The sequence below is a fragment of the Hemicordylus capensis genome, chromosome 2, assembly GCF_027244095.1.
Source record: "Hemicordylus capensis ecotype Gifberg chromosome 2, rHemCap1.1.pri, whole genome shotgun sequence".
Lineage (NCBI taxonomy): Eukaryota > Metazoa > Chordata > Lepidosauria > Squamata > Cordylidae > Hemicordylus > Hemicordylus capensis.
In genome coordinates, this window is record NC_069658.1 from 334,910,743 (window position 1) to 334,923,658 (window position 12,916).

At 40.9% G+C, this 12,916-nt stretch overlaps 1 protein-coding gene across 3 annotated transcripts in view; it reads left to right on the forward strand.

The window, feature by feature from the left end:
- CLINT1 (clathrin interactor 1) overlaps window positions 1-6,947 on the forward strand; it is a 100,991-nt gene extending 94,044 nt beyond the window's left edge. For 2 of the 3 annotated variants that reach the window (XM_053295073.1, XM_053295075.1), the window contains 3 exons: window positions 1,013-1,308; window positions 3,728-3,932; window positions 5,005-6,947. In XM_053295073.1, the coding sequence (XP_053151048.1) occupies window positions 1,013-1,308; window positions 3,728-3,932; window positions 5,005-5,369 (866 nt within the window). In that variant the 3' untranslated portion in view covers window positions 5,370-6,947. Of the gene's footprint in view, window positions 1-1,012; window positions 1,309-3,727; window positions 3,933-4,501; window positions 4,624-5,004 lie in introns of all 3 variants that reach the window. The other variant, XR_008315936.1, reaches the window with a different exon arrangement.
- Window positions 6,948-12,916: the final 5,969 nt, after the last annotated feature.

The following is a 12,916-nucleotide window of genomic DNA, read 5'->3' on the forward strand; positions in this document are numbered from 1 at the left end:
ATATTGTGCCTCTGTGTAAGAAGCAACGTGTGTGCAAGTGCATGCACGTGCATCTGTCTATGCATCAGACCAAAACAGTAAAATCTATTCAACTGTCAACCAGATTCCTTATTACCTGGGTCTCAGAACTGAAATTCTCACCAATGCTTAACAAATGATAATTGTACCCAAAGCTTTTCATCATCTTTACAACTTACATTTTCACTTGTGAGTTTTATTCTTCAGGTAAAGCTAAAAGGTGGAAGGACAGATTGATTGCAATAAAAGAGAAAAGTGAAGTAAATATCTTGTAGCTCCTTACATAGTTGCTGCATACAGATTAGAGAGGCTGTGTGAACTTTGAATGCATATTTATCAAAGCACCCGTAGAGCACTAAATAAATAATACACAATCCAGTTAACAAGCACAACAGAGGTGAGATAAACACCCTGAGGCAGCTGAATTTGAAAGCCCATGATTTTATTGGTATCCCACTTAGCTATACTGGTTTAATAACTCTTTGTACAGCAAGTAATTTATATGTAATCTGATGAGTTGGAAAAAAATTGCTGTTTTTATTACTACTTATGACTGTGAGACTAACCTTGTTCACAGTGATTGATTCAAAGCATCAACGAGTGCTTGCAGCTTTGCATAAGGCTCCTGATTTTGGATACTGGCTGTTTAGATACTGAACTTCTGCTGTGCTTCTGTGGCCTCTTGCATTATTAGAAGTTTTAGATCCTCAGATTTGTCTGTTAGAAAATCTGTGCCCTACTCGTGCAGAGTGCACAGGTGACACATTATCCAGCCATACTTTCTAGCAGTAGTGTGGGTCTTTCTTATTTTCTTTGCTACCCTGTTAAAATTCTTGGAATATTCATGAAGAACTGTAATGTCCAGATGGAGACTCTACCTACAGATGTTAATCTGGATGGACACAAATCGACTTTCATTTGTTTCAGTTCATGGAATGTGGCATTTGTTTTGTGCCTTTTACAAAGACTCTTACCTTTCTTTCCCCATCCCCAGGTACCGCTGCAAGTGGGAATGGAGAGTTTGGTGACTGGAGTGCCTTCAACCAAGCCTCTCCATGCCCTGCTGCTTCAGCTGGAGAGCTCTTTAGTGGTTCTGCTCAGCCAGCTGTTGAACTGTTTGGTGGTTCTGCTCAGCCAAGTCTTGGCCAGCCTCCAGCGGCTTCAAATTCTGCTGACCTCTTTGATTTGATGGGTACCTCCCAAGCCACCATGACCTCCTCTCAAAGCATGAATTTCTCTATGATGGGTTCTAACACTGTCAGCATCAATCTACCTATGTCAAGGTCACAGGTATAGTGCTGTTCTGCAGTCCCTTAATGACTATTTCTTCCATGCTTTAAAAAAATGTACTTGAATGGTTTTGACAGACTCCTAACCTAAAGCATATTTTCGGTAGTTCTCAAGTGCCTTTGTGTCTCTTTGCTTCTATTGTCACACTTTACGTGAGATTCAGTTAAATGAAGATAAAAACCTTTTAAGTAATCCAAGAGCCATAGAACATACTGTAGGCTTCAGATTTGTGGCACTTTGGTGGGAAGGGATTTTCCACCTGTTTTTAACAATCTGGTTCAGGGTTTTGGAAGTGGTTTTTTTTGGTCCAGTTGGAAAGTAGCTAACTGTTGAAAGAAAAGTCATTCAACTATTATCATATCTTACTTAATGCTTTTATCATATTTATATATCACCTGATCGAGACACCTCTAGGCAGTGTACAAATGTACAAAGTTTGTACATTTTACAAACAAATGTAAAAACAATATAAAAGAGTTACAATTCATAAAACAGATAATCTCAGTGAATAAAAACATTGAAATTGAAATTTCAGTTACAAGCCTGGGAAAACAGGTCCGTCTTGTGGGTCTTCCTAAAAGCAGGCAGAGAAGGAGATGCTTTTATTTCAACTGGGGGGGGGATTGCCCTGGGGCAGCCACAGTGGCTGCCCCAGTGCAGTCATAGAGAAGGCCTGGTCCCAAGTCGCCATCAAATGAGCCAGCAGCCACCATAACCAGAACTCTCCAGATGGTCTTAATAAGCAACAGGGTTCATGATAGAGAAGGCTCACTCTTAAGTATCCCAGACCCAAGGCATTGAGGGCTTTATAGGTAACAACCAGCACTTTGTATTTTGCTCAGAAACATATTGGCAGCCAGTGCAATTCTTTCAAAATTGGTGTTATATGGTCCCTTTAGGTTGACCCAGAGACCAATCTGGCTGCCGCGTTCTCTGCCAGTTGTAGTTTCCCAACTACATACAAAGGCAGCTCCATGTAGAGTGCATTACAGTCATCAAGCCTAGGGGCTACCAGCATATGCACCACTGTTTAAAGGTCATTTAACTCCAGACGTATCTGGCGAATCAGCCGAAGCTGATAAAAAGTGTTCCTGGCCACTGCCCCAACCTGAGATACCAGGGAGAGCTTGGGATCCAGGAGCACTCCCAGACTATGCGCCCAGTCTTTCACGGGGAGCGTAACCCCATCCAGAACAGGCAGATCTAAACTATCTCTCAGGTCCCGACCCTCTACAGTCAGTACCTCCGTCTTACTTGGATTCAACCTCAGTTTATTATCCCTCATCCAGTCGGTGATCGCCTCCAGGCAGGCAGTTAGGGGGGTTATGCTATTTCCTGATGAAGTTGGTATGGAGAAATAGATTTGGGTATCATCAGCATATTGATAACACCCTGCACCAAACCTCCTGATGATCTCTCCCAGCGGTTTCATATAGATGTTAAAAAGCACTGGAGACAGTACGGAGCCTTGTGGAACTCCACACTTTAGCTCTTGCTTTGCAGAATAACTGTCTCCAATTACATCATCTGAAATCTGCCAGAGAAATAGGAACAGAACTACTGTAAAACAGTACCACGCAAACCCACTTCTCACAAGCAACCCAGGATACCATGTTCAATGGTATCGAAAGCTGCCAAGAGATCCAAAAGGATCAGTAAAGTCACACTCCCTCTGTCGATAGCCAGTTGGAGCTCATCCAGATTGACCAAGGCAATCTCAACCCCAAAGCCCACCTGAAAGCTGGTTTGGAATGTTTCTAGATAACTGGTGTTATCCAAAACTGACTGGAGCTGAGGCAACCACCTGCTCAATCATGTTGCCCAAGGAAGATTAGAAACAGGTCTGTAATTAGCCAACTCTGTGGGGTCTAATGCAGGTTTCTTCAGATAATGTCTTAACTAATAATAGCCTCCTTAAGACAAGGAGGCAAACTGCCCTCCCTCAGAGAAGCATTTATAAGATTTGCCAGACAGTCTCTCATAATGTGACTACCAGATTAAATAAGCCAAGTTGGGCTAGGGTCAAGAGAACAGGTTGTGAGACACCCCGTCAAAAGAAGTTTGTCCACATCCTCAGGAGTCATTTGTTGAAACAGCACAAATAATGTTTCAAAGATGTAGGGGACAAGAATTGTGAGGGAGGGGATCAGAACACTTCAGACTGTTAAGTTACCACCCTTGGCATTGCTCCAGCAAGCTACCAACTGGTGCATAAGTACTTAGAAATGATATTGAGACTTTTATGAACATGAACTTCAACTTTCTGGCCCCTTCCATTCTGTTCAGAAAGCATAAATGTCCATCTGTTTCTCTTCAGTGGGATCGGATGAACTGTTTTCTCTCTGAGAAATTATGGCTGTAAAATACAGTAAGCAACCAACAGCATGATTTTAAATATATTTTCTTCTTATGCTTTTAGCCTTTGCAAAGTGCTAACCCAATGATACAGAAGAATAATCCACTTTATAATATGGGCACAGAGATGGTCCCGAAAAATGCAAGCAAAACTCTGCCATCTACTTGGTCAGACCCCAGTGTAAATATCAGTTTGGACAATTTAGTTCCTGGTATGCAGCCTTCCAAGCCTCAGCAACCATCACTGAACACAATGATTCAACAACAGAGTAAGTAACAGAGTGATCACCTAGGCTTAGTAGCCTAGTTGCCATGCATGTTTTGTCATAACCTTTTAAAAAAAGAGAGAGAGAGAGAGGTCTGTTGCTGATGTGTTTCTTCTCAGCGTGATCACAATGAAAGGCGGGGCGGGGGGCGCGGCAGGGAAGCTTTCTCAACCCCCATAGTATCTTTCTCCCTGTGTGTGAATTGAGGGGATTGTGCAAGCATTTAATGCTGTGTTTCAGCTTGCACAGACATCATTGCATAATCATTTTTTCATAGGATGGGGGTGGGCAATAAGAAGCTTTTTGGGGAGATGATTCAGAAGAAAAAGGGAGTCCTCAGCAGCAAATGTGTGAAGAATAAATGAGGCCAACTTGACCAGTGGTAACTGGAGCTGTCATAGTTAGGTGACATCTGAGCATAGTGCTCAACAGCAACATGTTTTTTCAAGATTATTTTATTGGTTTATTTATGTGATATGAATTTGCAACAGCATCTGAATTTTGTGGATTTATGGGACTTGATTGAACTCTGTATTATATCCTTATGGGAGCTTCTTGTATGTTTAAAATAGCTGGAGGTTATGAAGCTAACTCTGGTTCAGGTCAGCACAACTTGTGACCCACCAGCAGTGTATTGTGTCCGGCTGGGTGCCTTCCAGGAGGCAAACAAGCAGAGGTGGCTAATCAAGCCTTGGTGAGCCACATTTATCAAACATTGTAGATGACAAATTGTATAGTCTGATTTTACTGGAATTCTTTCCACCTTAATCCAAGGCTATGGCACTGCCTTGAAAATAATGTTGCAGTGTCTTCTTCTCAAACTCATGAAATACACCTCACCCAGGCAATGGAAAGAAGATTATTGAAAAGTATTTTTCATGTTTTGTATGTTTAATGTCTCTTTACTGTATACTGCCTTGAGACCACATAGCAAACATCAGTTTATAAGTACAATAAATACATACAGTTTATGGGGCAAACGAATGAGAAATGGACTTACCTCTTTCTTTCTTTCTTTTAAGATATAGCTAAGCAAGCCACATGGAATTAATTAGATCTTTTTCCCCCTCTGTAGATATGCAACAACCTATGAATGTGATGACTCAAAATTTTGCAACCTTGAGCCTCAACTCACCACCCAGCATTATGCCTGTTCGACCTCCAGCAAATCCATTGCTGGGAGCAGCCGTTCCAGTGGGGATGGGAATGCCTGCTGTGATGACTGGCACAATGGGGATGGCTTCCATGGGAAGCACACCTATGATGAACCAAGGCATGCTGGGAATGAATGTGAACATGGGAATGCCAGCTGCTGGAATGGGCTTATCAGGTTCAATGGGCATGGGTGTTCCTAATATAGCTGTGGCATCCGCCATGACTCCTGGAGCTGTGCAACCTAAGCAAGATGCCTTTGCAAATTTTGCCAATTTTAGCAAATAAAGATTGTAAACCAATCAGATTGAATGAAGAATTTTAGCTGCACAAATGAAGCTGGGATGAGGGTTGAAAATGCTGATCAAAAATCTTTTCTTTCTTTTATCACTTATTTTAACGGAACCCACAAAAAGAACCCAAAGGTCATTTTATAGACTCAGAAACTGCTATTGTTCAACTTTGGTGAGGTTAAAGATTCTTCCAATGGGTCAGATGGTTGACGTTGCAATGCCTAGGCCTTGTTTTGTAACAAGACAATTAAAAGCCTTTCTAGTGGGCAGAATCAGTTTGAAACTTGTGGTATAAAATTTGAGGACTGGGTAAAACTGTGTGAATCTAATTTTATACTTGATTTATTTTCTTTCCCCCGCCTCTTGGAATCTGTTTATCATAATTGGATCCAGTGTTCCCTCTAACAGGGATTCCCAGATATTGTTGACTACAACTCCCAGAATCCCCAAGCAAAAGCCATTGCAGCTGGGGATTCTGGGAGTTGTAGTCAACAACATTTGGGAATCCCTGTTAGAGGGAACACTGATTGGATCCATTCTTTTTCCTACCACTGAGTAGAATTTGCAGTGAAAGTATGCTGATCAATTTTTTATAAGAATATATATTTTTGTCCAAAAATGGCTTACATATGTGATTATGGCTAATTCAAAGGGACCTGGAATGTATATATACTTTTGCTACTCTTCCAGCAACACTGCTATACTATCCAAAATTTTATTATAGACCTCTTTAAGCTATTTGTCAATGGATAGGGTTTGTGGGGAGTTTCCTGCCTCTGCCTGCTGTAATATCCAGTGCAGAACTGGTAAAGCTCCTGTATGGTTTCTTTTCAGAGAACTCTAGAGAATATATATATAAATATAAATATATACAGTTGGGATTTGTTTGGGGTGGTTTTTCTGCAGTCCTACATCTATGATAGCTGTCATGCTTCCTAGCACACTTTGGGGCCACTATTTTACATCACTGACAGTCAAAAGGCAAAGGTAATTATTTTTTTCTTGCAAGTTCACACACACACACACACACACACACACACACACACACACACACAACCCTATCCTACATACTTTAAGTTAATAATAAACACCTCTAAACCTCTTGTTAATCCAGCAGCATTGGGCTTTAATTTTATACATTGGTGATGTCATTTCTCATGTAAATATGGCCTTAGTAACTGCTGAATTCAATAGAGCCGAGTGTGCGTGTGTGTGTGTGCGCACCTGTGCAAGTAATACACACATACAAAATATTTTTAAAGGAAACGTAGCAGATTGTATGGATTAATGAAAACAAAAGGAATGATGAGAGGTTTTTTCCTCCCCTTTTCCTGCTATAATTTTGCATATAGGTTCACACACAAATCATGATTTTAGTCTGGAATGCAGAGGTTCAATTTATATTCACAAAGCTGGGGCTGCTATTGAGAATACATATTATATTCTAGGTATGAAACTTTATTGCCTCCCCTTTCTTACGTTGGATTTTTTATTATTAAATTGATAAAACTTTATTTCCATTGTATTCATAATGTTCTGTTATACATAACATTAAAGTGTTCATTAAAAACAATGTTGGGGCTGCTTTTCCTTTCATTCCATTTGACGTTTATGAGAGTGGTGGTGGGGGGAAATAATTATAATTTGGGCAAAGTAATTTTTATAAATAATTTAAATTTGTTTAATGACTTTTTATCTCCTGCCTTTCCTATCTGACTCTACTGTTAGGAATTAAAAATGAAGCAGCCAAGATATCTTGACCCACTCCAGCCTTGCTAATGCTCCATCTACAACATTTCTAATTAGGCAGAAATTCATGTACTTCAGCTAAGTGGTAATGAAAAGTGATTCATTTGTTGAATAAGAGATGAGAGTGAGTGTAATTAGCTGACCGCGGTTTTTAATCTTTCAACAATTCAATGTGTTTAAATTAGTTTCAAAGAATAGGAGCTTTCAAGTGTTGTTACATCAAAGTAATCAAGACAAGCTTTACTGGCTGAGCAGGACGGATCGCCTTCTCTTCAGCTACAATTTTTGAAACCCTTGAACTTTTTGTGGGAATTGTCTTCATAACTTCGGCTTGTGACAGATGTTGAGAAGCAAAAAAACCAGTTTGAACGTATATAATCGGAGGAGATGGGAGCAAACTGGCTTTCGTGCTGGAACAGAAACGTCAGCCCTGTTCTTTTTAAAAAATAAATAAATCTCATTTTACTGCTGGAAGACACGAATGCAGCAAAGTCTGGACATGTATTCTCGGGACAGAATAAAAGTATGTGGGGGGAGGGTGTTTTCAAATTATAATGCTTTAAAAGCAATTTGAAACCAAGTATTGTTGCAACTGCACTACTTTACTGCATTGAAAAATGTGAAACATTGATGGTATTTTCACGTTTTCATTTGTGTCCTGTTGCATACAAAAGTTTAGGCTAGACTAGTAGTAGTAGTGCTACTACTACAGATGTTTATATACTGCTTTTCAACAAAGTGCTCAAAGCGGTTTACAAAGAAACGTAATAAGATGCTGCTCTGTGTCAAAAGGGCTGAAAGTCTAAAACGAAACTTTAGGCACCAGCAGCAACAATTGGAGGGATGTTGTACTGCATTTGAATAGGACCAGTTGCTCTCCCCCTGCTAAATATAAGAGAATCACCACTTTAAAAGGTTCCTCTTTGCTCAGTTAGCATGGCATCTTTAAAGTTAGTAACAGATTTAAAGCAGGCACAAAATATGAAAATATTTTAGTAGCTTGATCAGGCCATGACAGCTGAAACTCCACAATAACTCGTCAGCTTCCTTTGTGGAAAAGACTTCAGGAAAAGGGGGACAGTGACAAAACATGCACTTCTATCTGATCCTTCTATCTGATCTTGTTGATTGGACTTATTTATGCATGGTGGTATCAAGAATAAGTGCTTGGCTAATCTTGGATCATGGAACATAGCCATGGGTGGTGTGATATTTGCCACTCTGATCTTGGAAAGAGTGGCAAAAAAATCTCAAAAAAGAGCTTGCTTGCTTGCTTGCTTGTTTGCTTTTGGTTAAATTATTTTGTCCTTGTCCTTTTAGTCTAGGCTTGGAAATGTGTTGGTCATAGCTCATAAACTCTTGGAAGCCAAGCCATTTGTGCAGTGAGCAGAGGAGCTAACTGACGTTCAGTGCTCTGGGGTTGAGATTTCAATGTCCTCTTCATATATCTTAGTACAGAATTTTGAGTTTCTTTAGTGTAGAACTTTATTTATTTAACATTCTATGAGGCTATTCACATGACCGGGAGGGAGGGAAGGCAGGGTTCAACCTACCTTCCCCCAGATGGTCATATGTGGCCCCTGAAGCGCGGAAGCCACACACTCACATGATCTCACTGCTAGGAGCAGCGCAGATTATTATCTACACTGTTCCTGGCAGTGCAGGTAAACAGAGGCCAGGACACATTATCCTGGCTTCTGCATATCCCACAAGGCACTGCATGAGGATCACGGTGCCTCAGCGAATTCTTCCATCTCTTTGTCACTCACAGATGTCACACACGTACGTGTGTGTGTGAGTCACACATACATGCCCGGCACTTGCTCCCTTAACCTTGGCTAAGAGCTGGGCTCAAGAGCAGGGTTAGGCTAGGCTGGAGCGCTGGGTTCCATGTGGATTCCAGTGCATATACTGGGCTAGGCTGCTCATGAGAACAGCCTCTACAGGTGAAACTCGGAAAATTAGAATAGCGTGCAAAAGTCCATTAATTTCAGTAACGCAAATTAAAAGGTGAAACTGATATATGAGACAGACGCATTACATGCAAAGCGAGATAAGTCAAGCCTTAATTTGTTATAATTGTGATGATCATGGCGTACAGCTCATGAAAACCCCAAATCCACAATCTCAGAAAATTAGAATATTACATGGAACCAAGAAGACAAGGATTGAAGAATAGAACAATATCGGACCTCTGAAAAGTATAAGCATGCATATGTATTCAGTACTTGGTTTGGGCCCCTTTTGCAGCAATTACTGCCTCAATGCGGCGTGGCATGGATGCTATCAGCCTGTGGCACTGATGAAGTATTATGGAAGACCAGGATGCTTCATTAGCGGCCTTCAGCAATTCTGCATTGTTTGGTCTCATGTCTCTCATCCTTCTCTTGGCAATGCCCCATAGATTCTCTATGGGGTCGGGTCAGGCGAGTTTGCTGGCCAATCAAGCACAGTACACTGTATACTTTTCAGAGGTCCGATATTGTTCTATTCTACAATCCTTGTCTTCTTGGTTCCATGTAATATTCTAATTTTCTGAGATTGTGGATTTGGGGTTTTCATGAGCTGTACGCCATGATCATCACAATTATAACAAATTAAGGCTTGACTTATCTCGCTTTGCATGTAATGCGTCTGTCTCATATATCAGTTTCACCTTTTAATTTGCATCACTGAAATTAATGGACTTTTGCACGATATTCTAATTTTCTGAGTTTCACCTGTATAACTAGTAATCTAGCAAAGTGTTTTAGAATCTAAATAGATAACCCCCTATTGTATTCTTTTTGAAGGGACACTGAAGATTTATTGGTACACTTGACTCACCTGTTGACTACTGTATGTGATAGGCAGTATGTCTGTACTATATCTTTTTAAATTAAATGTATTTAGTACATGAATCCTCTTCAATCACACACTGGGCGTTCGGTTAACATGGGTAACTGATAGGGTAATTTGGTGTGTTGCATGCAGGAGTTCCTGGTGTGGAAGAATGATTATGTCCACTTATTTCACAATGAGCTGTGAGCCTGCTCCTTTGTCAGCGCCGGCTACAAGCAACCGGCACTGATACACGAGCAGTTAGCCCCAGTTGAGGGTGCACCCGTACCCTTAACCTCAACTAACCGGTGGGCTTCCTAGGCAGGTTTGGTGCTGAAGTGCTGCCAGGAGCCACACAGTGGCTCACACTTTGTCAGCTGCCGGGAGCCACACAGCCGCCCTGTTCTCCCAGGCAGCCAAGCTGTCTTGAGAACAGCCTCAATAAGTATTACATTTTGTTTTCTCAGTCCCTCTGCTTTTTAAGTTTTCCACCATTGTGAATGCAAGACCCTGGCTGACAAATGAAGTACTAGTGCTTCTGTAGAGTTCCCGATTAATGCAGCATCAGTGTTGCATGAGTGTATGGCATTTCCAGTGACTTCCCCTTGCCCCAGAAGCTCTGCCCCGAAGGTTTGTCATGTGACCCTCAGGATTCTATTTTGGGATGGCACAGAGTACTCTGCAGGAAGGGAGGCTGTCAAAATTTTCTCCCACCACTAGCTGAGGGAGAAAACTTTTCAAAAGCTTTTGAAAAGCTGAGGGAGTTGAACTTTTCAAAAAGTTGGAGCTGAGGGAGTTGAACTTTTCAAAAGCACTGGTCCTCCCATCGCACCAGTGCTTCTTTAGTCAGGATGTCAGCCACTGTCCCGAGACTGTGTTGATTAAATGCTGCTGACAAATTTAGATATTGCCATAGAATGGCATTGTGACAGTTTCTTGGGCCACTGCCATCTGTAATTTTCAACAGACCTGATCCATTATTTTTACTGCCATTGATAGTGGGTGAATGCTACAAGACGGGGTGTCATTCAGTTGATCCTGTTATCCAGGTTCTAACATCTATGGAACCCCTGTTGATCCAAGTACGTGACAAATGGTTGCCATGCTTACCTCCCTAAGCAACATAAAGAAGCATAACCCCCATTAAACCTTTTGGTCACTGTGAACCAGTTCTTTACAGGTGTGATTGCTAAATAAAAGGAAGAAGTTGGATGACAGTACCCAAAACTCTTGCTACCATTCAAGACGATAGTAACCACGTTCTGAATCTTGGTGATAAAATAGTAGTGTTTGTGATGGTGTTGTTGTTGCTAGCATCCCCAATTGCAGAGGATTGGTTCCATGCCTAAATGATGGTGCACTGAGCGGAAGTCAGAAGCCAACATGATCCTAGTGTGGCATGCATAGTTTCCCCAACAAGAACTCCTGCTCACCACAAACCAAATTACACAAGTAATATGGGTGAGACCAAACTTAGTCACTCACTAAAGTGCCAGCCATTTTTCTTACCAAAGGAGTATTCTACAGATCGAATGGGTTGTTTTTTTAAATTGTTTAATCTGTTTTGTGCACTCTAAGCTGCATTCAAATAATATATTGTAATATAATCAAGTACCAAATCAGTAGGAAAGTGTCAAATTCTGCCACTAAAACTTCACTCAAATAAAAGAAAGGTAGCAGGCTGTCATGGAGCAGCTGGAAAGGCTTGAGAAGCAGAGACAGGCATTGGCTAGATGGCTTGAGACGCCTATTCCACACCCCTGGGCTCATCACCAAAAAATGCCCTATCGTAACATTCTATCAGGTTTGTGTTATGCAATGGGACGCTGAGTACATAAACTGGCTGATCTGATTGTACCAAGGAGGCCATTGGTGCACAAATTAGGAAGACTTTGTAAACTCAATTAAAAGCACCCAAAATCAGGATGATCTTGTTTGCAGTTTAAGCAGTGTCTTTAGCTTTATATCACTGACTTTTTCAAAATACATTTTTCACTGTTGCATAAATGCTAAGAGCCTTGCTAAGAAAGAAAACTGCACAGGTGCAGGCTTGCCGATAACCTGAGTGCTCAATGTGTTCTACAAAACAGAAACTGCATTTGAAACTGCTAAACAAGAGTATTTATGGCAGCATCTGTTTCATCTCAACCATCGGCATAGAAGAACCTGACACTTCTTGGGGAGAGATGTTGGGGGAGGGATTTATCAATGAAGTCTGCATAATGTAAGCAGGCATCCTGTACTCCAGGTGATATCAACAATAACAGTAACAAATGCTTAAAACCACTTATATCCTCTTAGGTCTTTTGCTGCCACAGACTTTTGCTCCAACCTATGCATTTGTCCATGAGTGTAGCAGCAATAAGCCCATACTAGTGTTCTGCCTGATTCTGATTATTGTTTTAATGAAATCTAAAAAAGACATGTTTAATTTTTTAAAGGGAATCTTACTTGTATTTGATCCACAGCTTCTTTTAGGAAATCAATACCTCCCCAATTGCTCTAAGCATTCCAAAGGGGGCCACCTGGTTATGTATGTCATTTCCCCACCAGGCTTTCCAGTATTACTGTGAAATCTCTTCTACACAAAAGTGAAACCCACTTTCAGCTGAATAGAAGGAATCAAAGTGGTAGTGTTTCTGAAGTTGTGCTGGGTGGTTCATATGATATGTCCTTACTTTAGGTGGTCTGTTTCCTGTAGCCTAAGTGCTAGTCATATCTATTGAATATAATCTCATCAGCAGCTGACATACATGGGTTTTTGCAAATGCAAAAAGGGGAAAAAATTCATGTACCTCGGTCTCTGAAACAGGACTGTAGGTGATGTGGGAATAAGTATCAAAACATAGCCTCATTATGAGGCACCTTAGAGCTCTGATGAAAGTATAATGTGAGAATGCATGGAAAAGAATGTTGTATCTTGGACATTATTGCAGCAAAACAGCTAGAAAAATACAAATTCATCACGAAAAG